General features: G+C 41.3%; 1 protein-coding gene across 2 annotated transcripts in view; it reads right to left on the bottom strand.

Moving 5' to 3' along the window:
* Positions 1–26,478, bottom strand: part of DPP6 (dipeptidyl-peptidase 6) — a 629,240-nt gene that overhangs the window by 457,809 nt on the left and 144,953 nt on the right. For both annotated transcript variants that reach the window (XM_011973070.1, XM_011973071.1), the window contains exon 2: positions 3,707–3,821. In XM_011973070.1, coding sequence (XP_011828460.1) covers positions 3,707–3,821 — 115 coding nt within the window. The remainder of the gene's footprint in view (positions 1–3,706; positions 3,822–26,478) is intronic.

Genomic DNA, 26,478 nt, shown 5'->3' with positions numbered 1-26,478 from the left:
GCTTCTGTACAGCAAAAGAAACTACCATCAGAGTGAACAGGCAACCTACAGAATGGGAGAAAATTTTTGCAATCTACTCATCTGACAAAGGGCAAGCTATTCTCTTGCCTCTGCCTCCCGAGTAGTTGGGACTACAGGCACGTGTTACCATGCCTGGCTAGTTTTGTTTTGTTTTGTTTTGTTTTTAGTAGAGATGGGGTTTCACTGTGTTAGCCAGTATGGTCTCAATCTCCTGACCTTGTGATCTACCCGCCTCAGCCTCCCAAAGTGCTCGGATTGCAGGCGTGAGCCACTGCGCCCGGCCACATCACATTTATTTATCCATTCTCTGGGAGATGAATATTTGGGTTGTTTTCACTTTTTTGGCTATTATGAATAATGCTGTTATGAACTTCATATACTAGTTTCTATATTGATATATGTTTCCAGTTTTCCTGAGTCTATACCTAGGAGTAGAATTACTAGGTAAGATGGTAACTCTGTGTTTAACTTTTAGGAGAACTACTGAACTATTTTCCACAGAAGTCACACAATTTATCTTTCTACTAGTAATGTAAGAAGGTTCCCATTTCTCTTTATCCTGGGAATACTTATTATTTTCTATTTTTTTGTTTGTGTTTGGTTCTTATAATCATCCTAGTGAGTGTGAAGTGGTATTTCACTGTGATTTGATTTTCATGCATCCTGAGGCTGAATGATGTTGAGCATCTTTTCATATGCTTTTTGGATATTTGTCTTTCTTTGGAGAAATGTCTCTTTAAATCCTTTGCCTATTTTTAAATTGAATTATTTGTATTTTTGTGTGTTTGTTTTGAGTAGTAAGAGTTGTTTATATATTCTGGATACTAGACCTTTACTAGATACATGATTTGCAAATACTTTCTCCTATTCTATGGGTTGTCTTTTCACTTTCTTGATAGCGTTTTTGATACACAACATGTTTTAGGTTTGATGAAGTCCAATTTATCTATTTTTATTTGATTGCTTGCACTTTTGTTGTCACATGTAAGAAACCATTGCCTAATTCAAAGTCACAAAGATTTATCCCTATGTTTTCTTCTAAAAGTTTTATAGCTTTAGCTCTTATATTTGGGTCTTTGGTCCACACTGAGTTCATCATTGTATATGGTATGAGTTGGGGGTCCAACCTCACTCTTTTGCATGGGAATATCTAGTTGTACCACCACAATTTGGTGGAAAGACTATTCTTTCCTCATTGAATGGTCTTAGTTCCCTTGTCAAAATGTAATTGACTATAGATGTATAGGTTTATTTTTGAACTCTCAATTCTATTCCATTGATCTATATGTCTATACCTATCCTAGTACCATATTGTTTTGATTTCTTCAGCTTTACAGTAAGTTTTAAAATCAGGAGGTGTAAGTCTTTGAATTATTCTTTTTTGAGATTGCTCTGACTATTCTGAGTCATTTGCATTTTTGTATGGATTTCAGAATCAACTCGTAGTTTCTTTAAGAAAGAGGGATTTTGGTAGAGATTGGGTTGAATCTGCACATCAATTTAGGGAGTATTGTCATGTTAATGATATGAAGTCTTTCAATCAATTTATATAAGATATCCTTCCTTTTACTTAGGTCTTAATTTCTTTCCATTTTGTTTTGTAGTTTTAGTACACAAATCTTATACTTCTTTATTTATTTTGTTAAATTTATTCTTAAGTATTTTATTCTGTTTTAAACTATTTTAAGTGGAATCATTTTCTTAATTTTATTTTGGGATTGTTCATAGTTCGTGGCTAAAAATACAAATGATTTTTGCATTTTGGTCTGAAATCTTCCTTCCTGCTGAACTCATTTATTATTACAATAGGTTTTTTGTGGATTCCTTCAGATTTTCTATATATAACATTATGTCTTCTATGAATAGAGACAGGTTTACTTCTTTCTTTCCTATCTGGATGTCCTGGGGTGTTTTTTCCCCTACCTAATAGCTCTGGCTAGACCCTCCAATATAATGTTAAATAGCCATGCTGGGAATGAACATCCTTTTCTACCATCTCCTGGTCTTAGGGAGAATGATTTCAGTCTTCTGCTGCTCAGTATGATGTTAGCTATTGGGTTTTTCATAGACTCTTGTCAAGTTGAAGATGTTTTTTTCTTTTCCTAGCTTATTGAGTCTTTTGTCAGGAAAGGGTTTTTGGATTTTGTCACATGCTTATTATGTGTCTGTTCAGACGATCATGTGCTTTTTGCCCTTTATTCTATTCATGCAGGTGTAATATATTGGTTGATTTTCATAGAAGTCAATTTGTTTTTCCTGGAATAAATCCCATTTGGTCATGATATATAATCTTTCTACATGTAGTTAGATTCAGTTTGCTACTATTTTGTTGAAGGTTTTTACATCTATTTTCACAAGGGTTATTGGTCTGTAGTTTTCTTGTGATATCTTTATCTAGTTTGGTATCAGGGTACAGACCACCCTTTTCTCATTTAGGTTTTGGGGTAATAGTTTAAGCCTGGATTATAATTTGCCCACATGTGTTGTACCTGTGGAAAAAGGTTTTACCTTATAATATCTACTTTTTCTTTATCTTAGGGTCTAATGCTTGTCTATCTCTTTACTGAGGACTGAAACTTTTTTGCCCACACAAATAGGCATCTAATATGATAAAAAGAATAGATGAAACAGTTGCATACTGTTTTATCTATGGCCACAATGTTTTCCTATGATAACTCCTGTATTATTATTATTATTATTATTATTATTAGATGGAGTCTCGCTCTGTTGCCCAGGCTGGAGTGCAAAGGGGCAATCCTGGCTCACTGCGACCTCTGCCTCCCGGGTTCAAGTGATTCTCCTGCCTCAGCCTCCTGAGTAGCTGGGATTACAGGCACCTGCCACCACACCTGGCTAACTGTTGTATTTTTAGTAGAGATAGGGTTTCACCATGTTGGCCAGGATGGTCTCAAACTCCTGATGTCAGGCAATCCACCCTCCTCAGCCTCCCAAAGTACTGGGATTACAGCCATGAGCCACCACGTCCGACCCTATATTACTATTTTATAGGCAAAGGCTTTCTTCTGTCCCTAAACCTACCACTCTCTGGCTACTAAATTCCTACCATTACTCCATTAAGACCACTTTACATATTACCTTCTCCATGAACTTTCTTTTGAAAGATTTCTCTTTCTCCTCTCAACTCCAATAGCACTTTTCTTTGGCTTACTCAATAGTGCATGGATATATCTGTATTTGTTGTAGGTTTCTTCTGTTGGTTGTAGTGTCTTTTCTCCCCTGAGAGATTTATGACACTGGTTTATACTTTATGTAATCTTCAGTAGTACCTATTTAGCACCTTCTCCTGAGTTCACACTCAACATGTGTTGTTTTAATAATTTTCTTAATTCACCCTTGATATAATGTCCAGAAATTCTATGAAATATATAAAATCATTATATTTATGCCACTGTCTTTAAGTTGATCAAGCATGAATAAGTAATTGTATAAGTAATTTTAATATATGCCAAGCATTTCCATGTAGTAAACACCTTTATAAACAAATCCAAAACATATAAAATGAATTTTTAAAATTGAAACCATATTATATCATATGGCATAGCGAGAATTAGAACTTGGGAAAAATAAATTATGTAATAGGTGGTTACTTAGATAAAAATTGCAAGGTAAAATTATGCTCTTTTTCTCTGACAGCGACTTGCTTTTCCAAGAATGAATACAGTACCTGGTGTCAGAAGTATGACCGAGGTGACGATCAAGGAGCAGATGACCAGAATGACAAGCAGTGCAATCGCTATTCCTTTCCAATTCCTCTGTGGAGGGTTACTCCCCACCAGTTCCTAAAAAGAGCAACAACAAAGAAAATCCCAGTGAGTGAAATAAGGAAATAAAATACGCCAAATAGACATATTTCATTTAAATCAATAACCAAGACACAAAACAGTGAAAGAGGCATCTTCCCATCCTTGAAGCTACTATTAGTTCCCTTCTGTACCCTTCTGCCTTCAGCGCCCCAGAGCCTTGGGCTGTCATTTTCCTGTACGATGGCCAAATGTTACCTCAAGAAAGAATCTGATATTATTATGGTTACAGCTTTTGTGCAAACCTAATGCTCCTCCTCCTGATAAACCAGACTCTGTAATATAGGGTCATCTTGGAACTTTCCTTCTCCACAGCTAAACTCCATACCCTCATTGAATCCAATCCAACTAGGATTAAACTTGTCAGCTCCAAGTCCTCTGTCATCTTTCCCTTTTTTTACATCCATGTGACCAACTTCTATTTCAGAGTACCAAATTTAAATATTTATTTAGCACATGCTATGTGCCAATTTTCACCAACTTGTGCCCATCGCACTGCCTTCAGGCTTTTATTTTTTCTATATAAACTCCTCATTCAAGGTTTCAAGATTTTCCTGGTCTCTCTTCACTAGGCAACTCACCTATCCTTATTCTAGGTTTCAGTCCATTCCAGAGAACCTCTTGCAGTGCAGCAAGAGTGGCAGGTGAGAGAGGGACTCTGGAGACACTGCAAAGGGGTACTAAGGACTACATAAGTCTAGGAAATTCATCATGCATATTGGCTGCAGCGACCAAGTTTTCAGATCGCTGCAAATTAGAGGAATCATATAAATTTTAGTCGAAACTGTGATTCTTTGAGAGACAAAAAGGATCATATGAAAGCTTAATAATAATAAATATAATAGTTACATATAGATGATTATTATTAATTATACAGGAGTAAATAAGGACACGTGGTCACACTGCAAAGGGACCACTTCTACCCATGCATAGTCTGGAGAATACCCTCTTATAGTGTACATAATTGCAACTCAGTAACCAAGCCAAAATGAGGTAGAATGAAGACGGTCTCAAAAAGTAGACCATGCAATGTATAAATATATTTTCATCAGAAATTAAAAGTTCATTAGAATGTATCAAATTGCTACAAACTAAAATAGACAATATACAATATATCCAAATATTTAATATTGGCTATATTGGCTATTAAATTAAGAAAAATTCACAAGGCCATTATAGGCTTAGTAGGAAAGAGTTCTACAGTAGTTTAGAATTTCTACAAGTCTTCATATTTGCCATCTATAACTTAATTCATCTATCAGAGAGTAGCTTTTTAGAACTTAAAAAGTAAGACTATCCAAGAGCAACAAAATAGCTACAGAAAGTTACACTGATTCAATCTCATTTCCTAGTAGGTAGTATTTTCTTTGGGAGAAAATCACTGGCCAGGGCCAAGGATAAGTAATTAGATCTTGCTAATTCAGCAGCTTTTCATTTCACCCGAATTTAGAAAGAAAATAAGCCCTTTTTGTCAAGTCTGTGACTAGCAAGAATCTTTCAGTGGTACTATTCATACAAGCAACCTAGTGCACGCAATTTTTCACAGCCCAGTTGACATTCCTCAAACACGGTTAAGATGAAATTCCAAGGAAACCATTAAAAACAGAATGTCAAGATCAAATCTGATTCATGAACCAGAATGATAAAATTAATGTTGTCTTCATTAACTCAAATAATTGATATCTTTTGAGTATTGTTTCTATTTCATTTTTAATTTTTTTAAATTTTTTCCAGCCCAGGCTGGAGTGCAGTGGTGTGATTGTTGCTCACTGCACCCTCGACCTCCTGGGCTCACATGATCTTTCTGCCTCAGCCTCCCAAGCAGCTGGGACTACAGGGGTGTGCTACCAAGCCTGGCTAATTTTTATTTATTTTATTTTTTGTAGAGGTAGGGTCTCACTATGTTGCCTAGGCTGGTCAAACTCCTGGGCTCAAGCAATCCTCTGGCCTCAGCCTCCCTAAGAGCTGGGATTACAGGCATGAGCCACTGAGCCTGACCTGAATATTGTTTCTCATAAGAGTAATCTAGACTTCTAAATTCTGTTTTAAACACATTTATTATATAATAGATGCATTGGTCAAAGTCCATATGCAAATAAAACAAAACAAAACAAAAAAACCCTAGGACTTTGGATTTGCATCAATTACTTGACCAGCCAATAATGTGAATGATTTACTTACAAAAGTTCATTTGAACGAATGTTGCAGTGATAAGCCCCTCCCTGGCCCAAACACACTCATGATCTGACAGTGGCTGGATATTGTTACAGATCATGACATAGAGAATATTATTTAGAAAGATGTTTTAGAAATAAGTTAAGATATTTGTAAGACATATGACATGAAGTAAAGTTGAAGGAAGTGTTTAGCCTCAAATACCAAATACTTAATAGTCCTCACTCATTTGAAGGCATATCACATGGACTGGGGAGCATGTTCCAGAAAGCAGAGTTAGAACCAAAAGGAAATTTAACACAGGCGAATTGTGCAACAGAGAAACTTCAGGATGTCTAACCATTGGTACTGCCTGATAATAGAAAGGGCTGCTTCACCCAGAAGTGAGCAGGGTAAATGGCCATCTCATGGAAATCCTGGGGGACTGATCCTTCAGGGAGGAAGTCAGAAATAGATGACATTAATAAGGAGGAACACAGCAGAAGTTCTATGGACATATATAAGATAGAGATGAAAGATACAAAACTGTGGAAGCTGGTACTGTGGGTAAAGAAATGAATGAGAGTAAGGACACTTCATGAAAGGGGGGCAAAGACTATGCTTCTTCCATGCCCACTGGACTAAGATAAGATTTTGCACAGAAAACCAATCTGGTATATATTATTGAATGAAAAAATGCACAGTAAGATGACCCAGAGGCATCGATGCATATCCTACTCGACTGGAGTGATTCTGGATCATATGCATCGTTTCTTAGGTACAGATGCATCACATTGTCTTTCAGGCAGCATTGTTGCATTAAAACCCACAGGGATAAAGATATTCTTTACTAAATTCCATTTTTATTTGCCAAATTTTGTTTTTCAGGGTGCAGGAAATTTTCTTTTACTACACAAGCAACATTGTAACAACAATAACGGGAAACAAATTAAAGAGGAAAAAAGTGATGAAAAACCTTGTTAATCACCTTGCTCTCTCCAAAAAATTGACTTCTTAAGGCTTTTACATATTCATTTCTATTTCTGGCCTATATACACATTTAACTTTTAAATAGGTACAACCATAGCATAGATATAGTTTTCAAGTTAGAATGCAGGCTAATATGTGTTTCTTTGAATATCTAATTTGGCTTCCCAAATTCAGACTTCCTTCCAACTTGCAGGTGTTGAACTGTTAAAACTTTGAGTCGGATTGACTCTGCTTTCTGTGAAAGTCAAGAGAACTCCCTAGGTTATCCCCTGGCACACTGAGTTTCAGTAGGTGCGTTTCTCAGTAGAATTAGATATGTTTTGACTAGCATGGTGAAAGTGAGGCTATAACATATTCCCTATTCTGTGACAACCCGCATACTTTGGAGGTCCATTAAAATGGAAAAGTATGTTGACAATTAACCATTTTCTTTAAGAAGAATAAGTCTTCTACCCAGTGATCCATATCCATCCATCCATCCATCCATCTACCCACACCATCCATCCATCCACATTCATCCACCTATCCATCCATCCATTAACCCATTCATCCACTCATCCATCCATCCATCCATCTATTCATCCACATCCATTCACCCATCCATCCATTCATCCATCCATCCATCCACATTCATCCACCTACCCATCCATCCATTCACCCATCCATCCATCCGTCCATCTATTCATCCACATCCATTCACCCATCCATCCATTCATCCATCCATCCATCCACATTCATCCACCTATCCATCCATCCATTCACCCATCCATCCACTCATCCATCCATCCGTCCATCTATTCATCCACATCCATTCACCCATCCATCTATTTATCCATCCATCCATCCATCCACATTCATCCACCTATCCATCCATCCATTCACCCATCCGTCCACTCATCCATCCATCCGTCCATCTATCCACATTCATCCACCTATTCATCCATCCATTCACCCATCCATCCACTCAACCATCCATCCGTCCATCTATTCATCCACATCCATTCACCCATCCATCCATCCATCCATCCATATTCATCCACCTATCCATCCATCCATTTACACATCCATCCACTCATCCATCCATCATCCATCCATCTATTCATCCACATTCATTCACCCATTCATCCATTCATCCATCCATCCATCTATTCATCAACCTATCCATCCATCCATTCACCCGTCCATCCACTCATCCATCCATCCGTCCATCTATTCATCCACATCCATCCATTCATCCATCCACCTATTCATCCACATCCATCCATCCATTCCCCCATTCATCTATCTATTCATCCATATGCATTCACCCATTCACTCATCATCCATCCATCCATATATCTGTCAATCCACATCCATCCATCCAACACATGTTTATCTTACTATGCCAGGTTAGATTTTGAGAACCTTGAATACAGGAATGAATAAAACAGACACTGACACTCTTATCAACTGAAATTGAATGGCTTTCATTTTTTTCATATTTTTTTTCTTGTAATCAAGTGCAGGAATGGGGGAAGGGTCAAACAATAAGCAGATCAGCTCATGAAGAGAAGAGAAAAGCAGGACAATGGGGCTCTGAGAGCTGTTTGCATCAGAGAGATCTCTAGCAAAGTGAAATCAGAATAGAACTGAAGGAATCTGCAGAGCTGACATCTGAGAAGACAATCCAGATGGAGGGAGTGGCAGGTGCCTGGCCTGTGAGACAGCATAGGCTTCAGTGGAGAGAGCAAGGAGGCAGTGGCCAGAGTGGGAGAGAAAAGTGACTGTTCTGAGAGAGGAGTTTGGGGGCAGTAAGGGGCCAGGGAGTGCAGAGCCTGAGGGCCAGGTGCAGGCTTCCACTTACCTCTGAGTGAAAGGGGTGTGAGCACAGCAGTGTGTAAATAAGGCTCCCACTAAGGAAGGTGGCCAGGGTAGCTGCTTAGAGAAAACACCTGCAGAAGTCAGGGTGGGAACAGGAGCGGCCAACAAGTCACAGGGCTAATGGGGGTCTGTCCTGGGTGGCAGTGGTGGGTGTGGTGGGAAGTAGCTGAATTCTGGGCATACGATAGAAAGATATTAGCCAACAGCGTTATTCTGAGAAGGTCATACAGACCTAGGTGTCAGGATATATTTATGTGTCCCTTTTGCATGTAAAGCCCTCTCTGAGGCTCTAGCCTTCTGTTTCCAAGAAAAAAACACCCTTTGCACCTGTGACATGGCAAGTCTGTCCTCTTTCTACCTCTAAGCCAAATCTAGGTTCTGCCCCACTCTGCTCATACCTTATTGTTCCTGGAGCAAGCCATTCCCTTCCATGCCCCCTTTCCTCAACAGGCCCTACAACTTTTCTGTTTCCTGGAATTTCCCTTCATCTTCATGTTGCCAGGCAAATTCCCTTGCAGTCTTTACTTCTCAGCTAAAATATCACCTGTGACACTGTAGGAAGTCGTGCCTGGTTTCCCCGGCATTATTCTTCCCCCTGGACATGATCACAACACTCTGTGAGTGCCTTTCTGTAACAGTGTTCCACTGTTAATTTATCCGTTTAATATATATTACCTTAATACATGTATTCATATATTATCATCACGCATGTGTCATTGCTAGGGGGTGAATTACTTAAGGACACAGTTATCTTCCTGTGTTCAACGTCTCAATGCCTGGTACGAAACCTGGGACAACACAGTACACAGAGACTGTGTGGGGTGGATGAACGGACAGATAAACGCCTTTACAAGTAACGAAGGCGATCACTGATGAATGCAGAAAGCAAAGGGTTAATGCAAGCCCAGGTGCATGAATGAGGCCATAAGCAGCAATGGGTCCTGCAAGATGTAATGCAAACTGACACGCGTTGGTGGCAAACCTGTCCTTTGTGACATCACTGCTGCTCACACTTATTTTTAACTCAGGCAAAAATAAAACGAACAATGAACTAAAACCAAGCTATATGTTTTCTATGTCGTTTGGTCATTTGACACATCAAATTCACCTTTATCCAATGTTATTATCTTCGTAACTTGTGATTACAGCTTGATTTTTGTGTGTGCTAATTGTATATCTGAAGTGCAAGAAACACAGATGAAGATAATAATTACAGACACCACAATGTCTATAAACTGATTCAGGGAGGGCCCGAATGCAGGCTGCTTTAATTTTCTCCCCAGTGACAGCCGATAGAACCCATGCTTCTCCATCAGGGAATGCATTCCTGTTCTCTCCTCTCTGTGTCAAAATCTGACACATCTCGTCTTGGCCTGAGCTTCGTATCTCTCATGAATTTGCCTTGCTACCTTTATCAGACTTTGTGCCTTATGAAGAGGAGAAGATTCAAATGAGAACTCTAAGGTGAAGATGATTTTTGAATGCTGCAAGGAGGAAAGGAGTGGGAGACAAAAGGAACTGATTGCTTAGGTGTTATGACGATGAAATGTAAATGTATTTGAAAGCACACTATAATTTATCAAAATTACAGAAACATAAGATACTAATTTACTATTTATTGCTATCATCACTAAGTAATGTTTTAGCAACATATGATACGTAATAGAGAAGGAACTCGAAAGTGCATTAAATTTCCTACTCTTGATAAAGAAAGTGAAGGGGCTACAGTGGTCACATTCCAAAACCTGTGATCCTCCAAATTCTTGTTGCATCCTGAGCTTTAATGAGGGGAAATCAGAAATTCAACTTGTGTTGGGTCCTCAAAGCAGACTGATCCAGGCTATTGGATCCATAATTGTGACTCCACAATAAAGTGAGGCATTCCTCAAGCAGCCAGTAACCACCGGGGATGTTCCAGGCACACATCCCACGACATGCTTGTTTCATGTAATGTAAGTCTTGCCTTATGCAGCAAAAGGGACAAAAGAAGTCACCTCCAGCAGAAGTGAGATTGGAGGATGATTTCACGATCAACCAAAGCCTCTTCCTAAAGACACACCCCTGCAGGAGAAGACTGGAGCAATCAGGGGCAGCACGGCAGGGACCCCGGGGACAGCTGAGGTCCAGCCTTGCCAGCCACAGTGGGGACAGCTGGCAATTGTGCATTCTATGTCCCTTAGCTAAAGGCAGAGGGGTCAACCAGATGGCCTTCTCACTAGGGAAGGAGGAAGTGAAGTAAATTATTTCTCTCATAATAATCTATCTTTAAACCAATCAATCTCTTCTTCTATCAGGCAGCCTGCAGAAGTATATTAAGACTAGAAGACAATGTCTCGCTCCCAAAATGGAAAGGGGCCGTTTCTAGGATATAGCGAGACCCAAGGTTAAGTCATTGACAGCTTTAAATAATTCCAGAGGATATGTATAAATCAGCGGCTGCTATGGATTCACAATGCTGGCTGGAGATGGAAACACGAGCCAGTCTTGTTGGAGCAAGAGGACCCTCACTCATCGTCCAATAAAGCATTGCACGCTCTTAGCAGGGGAAGCTCTCCCACTCCCCGAGATGCTCCTTTCCTTACGACTGTCACTTTGTTTCTTGTGAGTACTTCTGAGGTGCTTTTGCTGGTTGTAGGGGTGAGAACGGGATAACGGATATGGCCACAAGGTATGAATTAATAACTGCAGAGGCTGCAGGCGTGGGCGGCTGAGCAGCCCTTTCAGAAATACCGAAGCAACCAACGCAGGAATGGGAGGCGGTGGTGGAGGAAGACGATGTCATCCTACCTTCCCCAATACTTCCGTTTATTTCATTAATGAGAAGTTAATTTTGGTTGATCTGCCTAACTTTTGAGGACTGGCAATTAATTACGCATCATCATCATCATCTTAGTGGAAGCAGAGGAGATAATGTTTCTGGTACATCCAGACACAAACCTGCGGGTGCCCCTCTTCCCCTGGGCAGTGTCCACCACGTCCTCCGTGTGGAGAAGGGACGTCTTACTGCTCAGGTTCTCCCAGGGCTCTCCCACACCCTTTCCGTATGTGCCTCACGGACTCATCTGTGATCCACTCTACTTTTCTCAAATACATTTGGGAACTTCTAAAGTTGCCTGTTTTACATAACATGACTTGATGTTGCTGTGTGAGGGCACAGAACTTAGAAATCCTATCCACCACCCCTACTGAGGCAGCTGTCAGCCCTTTACTTGAAGGTCAGCAAACCTGTGTTTGCAGAATTAACTTCTGCTCTGTCAATCCTTCTAGAAAACAAACAAACAGGCAAATTATTGATGCAATAGCTATCTGTTAACATTTCTTCTTGATTATTTTTACCTGCAATTTCTGAGTTCAGATTATTTTAGGCTCTTCAGTTTAATTGACAGGGCCTGATAGATTCTTTTATGAAATTGGTTCAAAATGTAAGTTAGTCTTGCTTTCAGGGCTCAGTCTACTTAGGTTCTATTTTGATATAATGTTTTAAAGGTATCAAGTTGTTCTATATATTTCCGAATGCAGCAGCACTGTGACCCGATCATCCACAGAAAAACATGTCCCAATACATTAGGCCCAAGACAAATCCCTTTCAGTGAAAAGATGGCTATGAAGTAAGCCGCAGAATTTAAAATTGAGCATTTGTATCTTTTACCTTGCTGTGTATGATAACAGTGTCTGAAGGCATCTTTAGATAATGGCTGTTTTTGCATAGACTCACTGAAACCCACAGGCGATTTTGAGATGAGTTTTCTATACTGGGTAGCTTTTTGGCATGCTCAACACATCACTTCCCAATGTCAAAAATCCCTGCAGGCACTCAGTAAATATTAAGTAACTAACAAACGAGTCTCAAAGGCAAGAACCACCAGCAATTGAATGGCAGAGACCAAAATAATTTGAGCTCACTTTTTAAAAAGGGCTTGGCACCCTGGTACAATGTTCCAGCATGGTACAGAGGCATTGCGAAGAGTACCCCAGTCAGATGATCTCAGCTGCCCTCCTCCTCCACCCATGGGCCCCGGAAGCCACATTTCTAGTCTGTGAGCCCTCTCCTCTCCTCCTCAGCCAAAGACAATTAATTGGCCTAACCTAGGTCAAAAGTCTGCTTCAGGATTTGTGGTGTGGGATTAAAATATTCCAAGTCGTTCTTGGCTGCTGTCACGAACCATGAGAACGGAAGGTGGGGAGGGAAGTTAAGTGCCGGCTGCCATATGGTGTAAGGATTCCAAAGGAAATAAAGCAGATTTACAGAATGAGAAGAATGAAGAAGAGAGGCTCAGAACCAAAGAGAATGAAAAGCAAAGGACGAAGGCAAAAAGGTAAGAAGCTCAAAGAGACAGAATGAGTTCCTCTTGGCTTTCCATTTCTGGATGTACTTTTCCTCCTGAGGCCTGGATGCATTTTTCCCTTGGATTTAATAATACACTCCTGCTACTTTAGGAGATATTTCTTTCTTTTCTTTTCTTTTCTTTCTTTCTTTCCTTTTTTTTTTTTTTTTTTTTTTTTTGAGATGGAGTCTTGCTGTGTCGCCCAGGCTGGAGTGCAGTGGTGCGATCTCGGCTCCCTGCAAGCTCCACCTCCCAGGTTCACGCCATTCTCCTGCCTCAGCCTCCCGAGTAGCTGGGACTACAGGCGCCTGCCACCATGTCCGGCTAATTTTTTTGTATTTTTTAGTAGAGACGGGGTTTCATCGTGTTAGCCCGGATGGTCTCGATCTCCTGACCTTGTGATCCACCCACCTTGGCCTCCCAAAGTGCTGGGATTACAGGTGTGAGCCACGGCGCCCGACCTTTAGGAGATGTTTCATTTTCCTTGCTTAAACTAGTTTGAGTGGATTTCTGAAATCGAAAACAAAGAAGCCGAATGCACAAAGAAGCAAGCATTGATGCTTCATCCAGCCACCTGCTCCCCAGCCCTGCGCCATTTCTGAGAAGGCATTTCCTGAGGGGCGTGCTCCTATGTTTTCCGGCATGTTCTACCTACACTTACACTTGAAAACTAGGTGGAAATTCCAACCACATTCTTGGTTTACAATTGAATTTAGTTTTGTTTTATTTTTTGAGATGGAGTCTCACTCTGTCACCCAGGCTGGAGTGTAAGTGGTATGATCTTGGCTCACTGCAACCTCTGCCTCCTGGGTTCAAGCATTTCTCCCTGCCTCAGCCTCCCCTCCCAAGTAGCTGGGATTACAGGCATGAGCCACTATGCCTGGCTAATTTTTGTATTTTTTGTAGAGACTGGGTTTTGCCATGTTGGCCAGGCTGGTCTTGAACTACTGGACTCAAGGGATCTGCCCACCTCAACCTCCAAAAGTGTTAGGATTACAGGCATGAGCCACCACACTCGGCCTTTGATTTACAATTTTAAAATAACTAATTTGCTAATTTGATGTATACATTTTCTTTGAAAAGACTGGTGATTCTACTAGTAGGTATAGTTATTCTCCCAGGGAAACTGAGTGAAATTTTGCAATTACCTTAACAGATTTTCAAGAATCAAATTTGTCATCATCCACCAGCCTTGTAGTATGGGCCCCTCTGTGACAGGAGGAAGCTAATTTAAGTGGAAGCAAATGCCAGCCAAGACAGTTGGCACGGCAGAATGTTCACGGGTCTCGAAGAGGATGGGCTGTTCCTGAGGTCTTCGCTATTTTAAGTATCAAATTACTCAAAAAGAAAGCTGTAGTATTTTTAAACTATAGCTGGCCTAGAATGGAATCTATTCATCACGTCCATGTTAAACAACTATTAGCCTAGTATCAGCATTTTCACATAGTCCAGTATAATGGAAAAACAAATAGCATCAGAGAAATGATAGGCTGCAGAGAGGCAATTGATGAGTAATCGCACTATCTTAATTCACCTGCAACCTTAGTCTCCTTTGTCAGGGAAGCTAACATAGTCGTAGGTACCAGGGAATGGGATACGGACATCTTCATGAGGTGTCACTGGTCTGTCTACCAGAGTGGTGTATTCCGTGTAACAGAATGCCATATAGCCATGCAAATCACAACCTCTGACGACATGCACAGCACGAATGAACCTCACAAATATAATTTTAAGTGACATAGATCAGACACTAAAGAATATAAGAGGAATGTTTCTATTTGTAAAAAGTTCCACACAGTGGGTAAACCACACTCAGTAAGTGGTTCACATGTAAGTCCATGAAGACAAGCCAGAAAGACATTTCCATGAAACCCAAGATGCCACATAACTCAGCGGGGAGAGAGAAGTTGCCACTGGAAAGAGGAAGTCCAGGTACAAGAGCTGCGGGGTACTGGCTGTCCTCTGTTTCTAGACCTGGATGGGTTATTTCACATTAGGAAATTCAGGTCACACTCACCTGGTAAGCTGTGAGTTTACAGGTTCCACAGTTTTTGCATTGTAATATTTCACAATAGCAGTGGTTAACCACATGTACTGGATCCCAATGTTGTGACAGTGAGCATTGGCCTAACATGGTGAACTGAAGAGACATCCCTACACTTGCACTCGGTGGGAGAGAGAGACCTCAGGCAAAACCAGTGACACTGTGAGGTGGGACAATGGACAGGAATTCCAGGTGCCATGAGGGGTTATAATGATGGGGCATGTGCTGACTTTTACTGAGGTGTTGGGGCAGGCAAGGGCGCTCTGAGCAAGAGGATTTGAGTTGAGAGTTGAAGAGTATACAGGAAGGAGGTGGTGAGCGGCCAGGGCAGGTCTCCTGTGCAATGGAGCGGTTGTAACCTAGTGCATGTGTGGCTACATGTCAGGAATGAGGTGTGAAGCATCTGAGATGAAGCTGGACAGGCACAAACAAAACCAGGCCCAGCCTCGTGGACTGTGCCACTGGTCTTGCATTTTATCCAAACCACAATAGGAAGCCAGGGGAGGATTCTGTAAGTCACCTCAAATAAGTTCTAGAAGAAGTCAGATATTAATTATTCAGTTTGTCTACTGACATCAGTGCCTAGAGAAAGGCCAGGATTGGTTCCTTCTCCCACTATGCCTTAAAATGTGTGAAATATCAGGCCAATGTGGAATCGAGCATCTTAAAAAGTAAGATATTCACACAGCAACTATAAAAAATATTGGGAGAAAATAAACGACACATACCTGACTGCAGGATCTCCCATTACACCGCTTCCTTCTATTGTCTAAATGTATTTTCTTCCTAATATTTATTCACTGTGAAAAGCTCTGACATAAATTTGTTTTATGTATCATGGACCATTTCCTATAAGTAGAAGGTAGCAACAAATTACAAAATCAATGGTGCACATATCTCAGGATGGTAAAACAGCCTTCTAATCATTGTATTTCCATATTCAGGAGGACAACAAATGACTTTAGGATGGCAGGAACAAGTTTTAAATAACATTTAGCAGCTGACACGTGTCCGTCAATAATCATCCAGGAGACTGTTGGGTGCACATCCCCATCTCTGTTTCACTGGCTCATTTACTCAGTCTTCATTACTGGTGGCTCTTATCTTTCCACAAAGGTGCTAACAGCCAACACAGACCATAATTAACCCAAGGACCTAGGGGTAGATGGAGGAAAATGCAGGACTCTGCATGGCTTCAACCTCACAGAAGATAGCAAAGAGGCTCCGATGAGGTCAACTCCACTAGTGAAACTGATGGGGAAGCGTTGGCCCGGGGCAGCCTGTGGCAGCGACTCACATGAAAGTGCAATTAGTTTGGTGTGATCTCTCTCAGTACCTCCCTCCCTTCTTCCCTCTCCCTCTCTCTCTCTCGTCCTCCTTCTCCTCTCTCTGTCTCTGTTGCTCTGTCAATGTCCCTCTACCACTCTCTCTCACACAAACATAATTAATGCCCAGTAATCCACAATTTAAATGAAATTCTCGGCCAGGCACGGTGGCTCACGCCTGTAATTCCAGCACTTTGGGAGGCTGAGACAGATAGATTACCTGAGGTCAGGAGTTCGAGACCAGCCTGGCCAACATGGTGAAACCACATCACTACTAAAAATACAAAAATTATTAGGGCATAGTAGCGTGTGCCTGTAATCCCAGCTACTCTGGAGGCTGAGGCAGGAGAATTGCTTGCACCTGGCAGGCGGAGGTTGCAGTGAGCCGAGATTGCACCACTGTGCTTTAGCCTGGGTGACCAGAGTGAGACTCCATCTCAAAAAAATAAAAATAAAAATAAAATAAAATAAATTCTCTCTGCTCAGAAACAGCCACGAACATAAAAGCAGCAACAACAAACAAGAAATGTCTGAGTATAAGCAGGCCCTGATCGAAAACGCGGAAGAGACTCAGCTATCTGGAGGGTCATTGATTCAGTCGTTTCTGTGATGGGTTATTTCGCTGATCCGAAGATAAGAGCACCTTGATTCGAAAATGCTGATGATCCCAATCGCACTCCCCACAGCTCGTGGGAGCGGCTCAGAAGCAAAGGTGGGAGAAGGGAAGAAATGTGAAGACAAGAATTGACCATGCACTGAGAGAAAAATGGAAGAGCGAGTCAGACGCAGGGAGAGTGGGAAGCAGATCACAACCCCAAAGCCAGCAGCAGCTGGAGAGGGAAGGGGGAAGCGGTGGCTGAAGATTCCACCAGTATGGACCTTTAGGGTGAAAGCCAGCAGCCACGTACATCTAAAGGCCCTGCAAGCACGTCATCTGTGTGGAAATTGTAACTCTGCAGTGTTACAAAAGGAGAAAATATGGGTTAATGGTGGCAGTTTTTTGTTTTTTGTTTTTTTTGTTTTTTTTTTAACAGTAGCATGGTACATTTCCAAATAATTTCTACCTGAAACTATAAAAACATAGTCTGAACTTTAAGTAGCAAAATTTAGGTTTTCATGAAGTACATACTCGGAACAAGAGGGCTAAGTTTCTATCTTAAACTAAATGCAGACTGTTAATGTTGTACTTTAAATTCTATCAATCCAGGTTAAACATTATTTTATAACCCAATGTCTTTAAATTGTTATAGGTTTAAAAAGCCTAATGACGCCTTTATTGTTCTTATAGGTAAAATGGATTTTAAAAAAATAACCACAGTTTACGACAGACCGAGACCTGAGGCATGTGTTTTAGTCATGACATGTACAACACGAAAGGAAAGACAGAAATCTTTGTTTTACTTTGGACATTGTGTAACAGAGGAAAAGAACACGTAGGCCTAAAGGAAAGCAAACAGTGATGATTTTGTTGGAAAGCTGGACCTGTAAGGAAAGGCCAGCGTAATCAGTATGCTAATCTGGAGGAAAGCGGGCCAGGCCAGAGCTTAATTACTGCCTCCAGATATAATGCATCTGTATAATCCAAAGGATTTTGGACAAAAGAAATAATAATTATCTAGTTCCTACGACAGACGGAGAAGACTAATTGACATTATGAGAAGCATTGTTTGAAACAGCTTCAGGTATTTCTCAAAATGATGGGACGAAAATAACCTTAGCACCCCCCGAGTGTGCAAGTCAAATGCAGATTCCTGGACCCTCTGAACTGGAGTCTCTGGGGACAGGGCCAGGGAACGTTCGTGTTTCACAATGTGTCCAGTACACACTTATAAACAATGAAGTATGAGGCCAGGCGCGGGGGTTCACACCTGTAATCCCAGCACTTTGGGAGGTTGAGGCGGCCGGATCACCTGAGGTCAGCAGTTCAAGACCAGCCTGGCCAATAGGTTGAAACCCCATCTCTACCAAACAAAAAAATACAAAAATTAGTCGGGCATGATGGCACACACCTGTAGGCCCTGTCTCAGCTACTTGGGAGGCTGAGACAGGAGAATTGCTTGAACCTGGGAGGCGGAGGTTGCAGTGAGTTGAGATTGTTGCCACTGCACTCCAGCCTGGGCAACAGAGTGAGACTCTGTCTCAAAAAAAAAAAAAAAAAAAAAAAAAAAAAAAAAAAAAAAACCAAAAACTGCAGAGCCATTAGCTACAGGAACTTGTTACACCTGTAACCTGGATAAGTCAGTTTGGTAAAGCCCCTCGCAGATGGCAATTTTTCAAATGCAAAATTCTGTCCATCAGCATGTCACAGACCAGTTTAGAAACATGCCCATTTAGAAACAAAATTCTGATTGGCTGTCTTACAGCCCTTGACTGGCCTTATTTAACTACCGTATAAATACACGTTATATGAGGGCAGCTTTCCTAAGTACAATTTTTCTTTTACCAAGTCAGAAGCAACATGGGTGATCAGTGACATCACTGTCAAACAGAACTCACGACCTGTGGTGCCCACGTCTGTGTCTTGAATGTTTCAGCAAAACTCAAAACTTGAAACCCACGCTCAGCATGCATAAGCTTTGTGGCCAGCACCATAATGAATAGATAAACCGGTACAAAAAATAATGATGATAACCAAACTCAATGCCTTATAAAATCCAGTGCCGGGGCTGAAAGCCTGTTCATCTGCTTGTGACAGAACACACAGACAAGAGCATTTTCAGTCCCCACGGAGAAGGGGACATGTGTTTTCCCCCCAAAACTCCTAGATCACTGTTAAGAAAAAAAAAATCTCTCTATTAAAAGGCTATCTCATTGTCCCAAACTGGCCTCTTTTTGTCCAAAATGTTCAGACATGTATCAAGCAACAGATCTCAGGGTACTTAGGGCCATAAATATTTGTACCGATTAATTATGACTATGATTATTAAATAAGTGACAGCGACATACACATTCCATACCAGAATGCATGAAAACTATGTTCTTGTAACATAGCAGCATGACACAAGCAATTTTCAAGAGAATCTTCAAATAACACGTATTAAAAAACAGCCAGCCAACTTAGTACATGGAATTCATTAGAGCTTAAATACTTAAAACTAGCTTTATTTAATATTATTGCAGATTAACTGAGAAAAAGCTAAACTACTTGTACTGTGATTTTTGCTCTTCATTTCTCTGAATTATTTTGGAGCTGGAAACTGCTTTACTCAGAGCACCTCCTTACTGTTACCCCCGTTTTTTTCTTCCAAGGGAAGTGGAGGGTGGAGAGGCCAAGGAACTGGGCCAGGCTGAGATCAGGGCACTGGAACAGATGGGCCCAGCCTGAAACCATAGAGCCCAGGGCTACCAGGAGCTGTGCGCTGTCCTGGATCACTGGGCAGACACCAGGAGAAAAGGAAGGTCCTGAATACCAATTCCAATGAAGTGGGGTAAGAAAGGGAGAAGGAAAGGCTGGGCGCAGTGGCTCTCGCCTATAATCCCAGCACTTTGGGAGGCTAAGGTGGGTGGATCATGAGGTCAGGCGTTTCAGACCAGCCTGACCAACATGGTGAAACCACATCTCTACTAAAAATACAAAAATTAGCCATGGTGGCGCATGCCTGTAATCCCAGCTACTCAGGAAGCTAAGGCAGGAGAATCGCTTGAACTCAGGAGGCAGAGGTTGTAGTGAGCCGAGATCACGCCACTGCACTCCAGCCTGGGCACCAAGAGTGAGATTCTGTCTTGGGAAAAAAAAAAGAAGAAGAAGAAAAAAAAAAAAGAAAGGGAGAAGGAAAACAGAACCTGACATGAGGTTTTGACAACAGCCACTATCTGAACCCTTGGAGCTGGGGGTCTGGAGTATTCCACCATCCGCCTGCCTTTTGTGGGCGGTGTGCAGCAGGCCCCGGGGAGTGGCGCAGAGAAGCAGGGTGGGCCTAGGCTTGCTGGAGCAGCCCTGAGCTGGTGCTGCTCAGTATGACGTAACTGCATCTTAAAGGATGGCCTTGGCGCTTCCCCCTGGTGGCCTGCGGCTCCCAACAAGTGACCCTAGCAGCTGCTCTCAGGGCACCACGGTGTTCTGAACACAGGCCTTCGCTGTCCTCCTTCCTCTGAGGACTTCACCAACACTTCCCTTGAGGTGCACTGTCTTTCATCTGAACACAACCAGTGTTGCTCTTGTCTTCTCTCTGGGTGCTAATCAAAGTAAGCGCCGTGAGCACAGGACATCATTAGGATCCACCTCTCTAGCACCGTGCAGCCTAGTGACATTTTCACATGTTGAACTCACAATATTGGTTTCCTGAATGGAAGACTTAACTTAATGAAAGAAACATTCCAACGAGTCAGACATCCCTGGGTTTGCCTCCACCGTGTGCCAGCTGAGCTTCCATCCATTAAACTCCTGGAAGCTCAGATGTCATCTGGGAATAACACAGCCCTTGCAGCACTGAAGTGAGGATTAAAGACAACATAAAGAGCCTCTACCAGAGTGCCAAGCACCGAGCGGGCAGTCAACACACGGTGGCTATCAGCAGACTTGACCTATGCAAACAACACCAAAGGGCGCCTGTGTTGCACAGCTGGGGAAGTGCTATGGGCTGAACGTTTGTGTCTCCCCAAATTCATACAATGAAATCCTAACTCCCCAGTGTGACAGCACTAGGAGGGGGGCCTTCAGGAGATAATTAGGTCATGAGGGTAAATGGGGTTAGGGCCCTTCCAAGGAGACTCAAGAGCCTGCTCTCCGCTCTTTGCCATGTGAGGACACAACAAGAAAATAGCCACCTACTAACCAGACCTGACCACGCCAGCATGCTGACTTCAGACTCCCCAGCCTCCAGAATCATAAGGAATACATTGCTGCTGCTTAAGCTGCGCAGTCTGTGGTATTCTGTTACAACAGCCTGAACTGACTGATGCAAGAAGTTAAAGTAAACATACAAAGGGCATCTCTATAACACCAAGCCTCCTCAATTGACTTGCATCATTAAACTAACCCAGTGCCTGAAAACGAAAGCATTGGTCCAGAGATGAGATGCAGCAGCCTGTTTAAGCACCTCAGCCTGTCGAGGAGCCTGGGGACTGAAGGCGAGCGCAGCAGTGCAGAACGCTGAGATTCTGACAGCAGCCCCAAGAAGAGGAGCTTCTCACCTTCAAAGGCTGAGAACTGGGAGGGTGGATGGAAACTTGCTGTCTGACTCTTTGGGGGTGGGCTGCAGGCTTTAGAATGTCAGGAAGGATGGCCTGTATTCCAGAAACCAGACAGCACCAGGTCAGGAACCCTCTGTGTTGGTGGTGACCATAATAAATGCCAGGACTGTGACATAATACTCAGCTCCATCTGAAAGGTCTGTGACGGGCCCGACCTGCATTGCTGATGTGACACAAGACACGTGGTATTCTGTGTTTCATCGGCCTCACTGCACCTCGTCTAGCCCCTGCCTAACCCCGGCACTCCAGGGAGGAATGTGGTCTCCACATTAGCCTTGGGTCCACCTTGACTTGGGTAGCCATTCTGAGGCTGGCACCTGTTTCTCCATATTCAACCATGACAGTTACACATCTTCCTGATAATGCTCAAATGAACAGCGTTTGTGTTGTCACACAGCTGTAAGCCTGCCCAGATTGCCTCCTGAGTTCAGGAAGCCTCTTGAACGTGTTACCCAAGGGGGTTGTTTTATGTGGCTGTGTCTTAAAAGCGATGCTCTGTAGTAGTGAACCACAATGTTGAGAGTCCTAACTCCAACAATCAAGAAAGAGAGGCACTATGCTTTCCAATACATGTGATGTTTTCTTTCCTTGAAACGTGAATGGAAAGGCTGGGCCTCGGCAGAGGTGGGTTGGGTTGTAGGTCTGGCTGCCCACCTAGCTGTGTAGCTAGGTGGTCAGAAAAGCATCAGCAAATTCGTTAGGCCTTTCTGTGCTCAAACCTGGATTCCACTGACCAGCTGGATGGATTTCCCAGAACTCATTTCATTTGATCAAAACAAGGATAAGACAAATTATGCTTTTTTTTTTTTTTTTTTTTTTTTTTAACAGATTAAGAAGCAGAAACTCAGAGAGGTTAAGGGACTTGCCCAAGGTCACACGGATGTAAAGTAGCAGAATCAGACCTGAGGCCAGGCCTTTTAGATTCTAAATCAGAGGTTCTTTGACTACAAAACCTAAGGAAGTAGGCTACATATTCTTTTCATTTTGTTTTATGTTTTATTTTATTTTAGTAGCTTTTGAGGTACAAGTGGTTTTTGGTTACATGCATGAACTGTACAGTGCTGAAGTCTGAGCATTTAGTGCACCCATCATCTTAATAATGTACGTTGTACCCAATATGTGTCTGTTTATCCCTCATACCCCTCCCACTCTCCCCACTTGTGAGTCTTCAAATCTATTATACCACTCTGTACACCTTGCATACCCATAGCTTATCTCCCACTTGTAAGTGAGAACATAACAATATTAGGTTTTCCATTCCTGAGTTACATCACTTAGGACAATGGCCTCCAGCTCCATCCAAGTTGCTGCAAAAGCCATTATTTCATTCTTTTTATGGCTGCATAGATTCCACATCTTCCTGATCCACTCATTGGTTGATTCCATATCTTTGTGGTTGTGAATTGCATTGTAAGCATATGCATGCAGATGTATTTTTGATATAATGACTTCTTTTTCTCTGGGTAGACACCAAATACTGGGATTGCTGGATCGAATGGCAATCCAGCTCTTTTTAGTTCTTTTAAGAAATCTGCATGCTGTTTCCCACATTTATTCTTAAAAGTTCTTTATAGCTTTAAAATGCAATCGTCCTCTGAATACTTCAATCACTCTATGTTAGTGGAATATGTGTTTTAGGTGTATTATGCTAAAAAAGAAGACATACAGGATAAATAAAAATTTAAACCAATTTTTTTTATGTCTAGAAGTCAATGATTCTGATTTCTGACTTTTCAAGGTTTTTTTTAAAATAAGAGTGTTGAAATATTTTATGAAAGTCTGTGAGGAATTTTCAACAAAAATCTCTCAACAGAAGTTATGCCACATTCTGAACTGCCTTTTTCATCCGGCAGATCACTGTTTTCTTATTCAGAAAAATTTGGAACATAGAGCTATCAATTTACCCAGGACTCTTTTAAATAAAGTTCCTCAGTCAGTGTATTAATATAAAGCTGAAAATTCTGATAATTTAGATTAAAAGATACAGCAACTGATTCCGTGCTTCCATGCCACTCACACAAAAGGCTTGCTTAATAAAACGCTCTGCTGGTTTGATTTTGGGCAAGGCAATGCAAATTAACTCTTTAGGAATTAACCTGAAAATAATTAGCTACCCTTGGCTATCCTATTTATTCCAGTGCTGAATGCACGCCTAGTGTCTGAAGGCTGCTATTGAAGGCCCTGCAATGGTTACAGAGGCAACAGAAAAGTGGCTTCCCTCCATGAACAGCTTGCACATGAAGACACTAGGCATTCATCTGTGAATCACCCAGAAGAAACAACAAACAAACTGAATTGATATTCATGTGGGCTAAAGAAGAAAAATGGGCTTTATATCTATTCAGTCATTGGTGAAAATCAATGTCTAAATACCAAGTGCAAATATTTAAATGTTTATGATAACTTCTTCTAAGATGAATGTGCCATATTTGGTTAGGAGGCCATATTTCAGTCAAGTTCAACCTCTTCTGACAGTTGAAGCTTATTTTAAAATCACTGTACTTTTGAGTAAAGTATTATTTAACTACTGAATGTGACTTTATTTCTAAGGAAAAAAGAAGGCCTACAGAATAAAGAGAATACATACATCAATATGTCAACCACATATAAACCCAAGAGATAAAGCTTAAATTTGTCCCATAACAACTATGGTTAAAAACATACAAATTTCACTTAATCTCAAGCTTTTTCAAAACTATTTTGTGAATACAAAACAATACAGAATGCACGTATTCCTAATTTTTAAGATATTAGAGACAAAAAATACTTGTCTCTCTCAACACCATGCATTTATGTGAGAGAAGCAGAAAACTAAAAACATCAAATGAAAATGTGATTATAAAATAAAATTGCTTTCAACAATAAAATATTAATGATCTTAGTTGCTATTTCTATGTGCATAGACACCCTCACCAAAATTATTTCTGATGAAAAGAAAGCTACTAGCACTGATGCACTAATAAAGGACATTGTTAGAAGAATTGGTAATCCTCAGGGAGGGTCAGAAAGTCTTACACATCACTCTAAACAAACACGTTTGACTCCTAGGGTAGGAAACAAATAATTCCCTGGGAATTTTGTGTTCTATGTATACAAACGTTTTTGAATATTTATGGCTCAGTTTTTTTTTGTTTTTTTGTTTTTTTTTTTGGCAGAGTACCAAATAACCTACTCGGCTGATGTTTTTCCAAAACCATCATCTCATGGTTTTATATGTCATTCCAACACATCCTCTCAACAGTGACCAAGTAGCCAGAGCAGCAAGTCCTTAATTCTAAAATAGTCTTGGATGGTTTGCCCCTCTGGAGAACAATACAGTAAGGCTGTGTCTCACCTATATAGGAACCAGACATTAAAGAAACCTTCCACTCGTATGTCCCAGCCATAACATTCTAATGAGATACACCCCACAAAAGCACTACGGTCAACAAGGAATAAAACCAATACAGGATTTTCTACACGTGTCTGTCTCTACTACGGAACCGTAAACTCCTCCAAAGTCATCTCACGTCATATTCATTACCATAGCTCACCAAATTCTCACATGATTATTTATAGTTAGTAGATCCTCAACCAAATACGTTACCAAAAGATTGTGCTATGAAAGTTCTTTTGAATGTAGACCCTAGTAGTCCTATATTGGCTAATTTCCCATTCCCTATTCAATACTACAATAAAAGCCAAAATGTTAAATTCTTAAATATATTTTTATTGTACCAAAGTGTTTTGCCAAGCTTCTGGCATGAATAGCATTCAACTGGCAAACAGTATGCTGGGTAAAGAGCTGGAGTAACAAGACAACTGCAGCGGCCATGTGGGCAAGATGACATGAAGAATCAAATCTCGCATCATAAACCAAGCAGTCTATAGTCCCTATAGCAGGAAGAAAGTTGAATCCAATTCTAAAAGAGCCTCCAGGTTTTTTTTGAAGCAAAATCTCATCTTTTGTTTCAGCCCTGTAACCCTCAAACTTACTGCCAACCAGTGCTTAAAAATACGCACAATATTTTTGGCTGGGCACAGTGGCTCACACCTGTAATTCCAGGACTTTGGGAGGTTGAGGTGGGAGGATCACTTGAGATCAAGAGTTCAAAATCAGCCTGGGCAACATAGTGAGATCCCATTTCTACAAAACACTTAAAAATTAGCCAGGTATAGTGCTGTGTGCCTGTAGTCCCAGCTACTCGGGGGGCTCAGGTAGGAGGATCGCTTGAGCCCAGAAGGTCAAGGCTGCAGTAAGCTATGATCATGCCACTGCAGTCCAGTCTGGGATACAGAATGAGACTCCATCTCAGTACATAAACACACACATATACACACACACACACACACACACACACTTTTTTTTTTCCCCGAACTAACCTATAAACAGAAGAAAGAAATTCCATTCCCCTGAGGCCACCACACTCCTGGATGTATCAACTAACTAGCAAGCCCAGATAGGGACAAAGCCAATGTTTTCAAAACATGAGTGAGGACCCACTGAGCAGAAACCACAGTAGTGATTAGAATTGTATAGCTAAGCTCCAGGTGGGAGAAATGTTTAGGGCTGCACCTATTGCCTACAAAGAGAAGACACTAAACCTTCGTTATGCTTCAGTATTTACAGCTAATTTTACTGGTTCAAATCCACGTTAGAAGTATCTAATTTCTATGTAGTGTTGTTGGGTGTTTCATATGAAAAATAAAAACAGTTTATAATCAATTTCTAGAAGGCATCCAAAGTGACTGTAATCTGTTAAAAT

The sequence above is a fragment of the Mandrillus leucophaeus genome, unplaced genomic scaffold, assembly GCF_000951045.1.
Source record: "Mandrillus leucophaeus isolate KB7577 unplaced genomic scaffold, Mleu.le_1.0 Scaffold134, whole genome shotgun sequence".
NCBI lineage: Eukaryota > Metazoa > Chordata > Mammalia > Primates > Cercopithecidae > Mandrillus > Mandrillus leucophaeus.
This window is presented reverse-complemented; position numbering and strand designations above follow the sequence as displayed.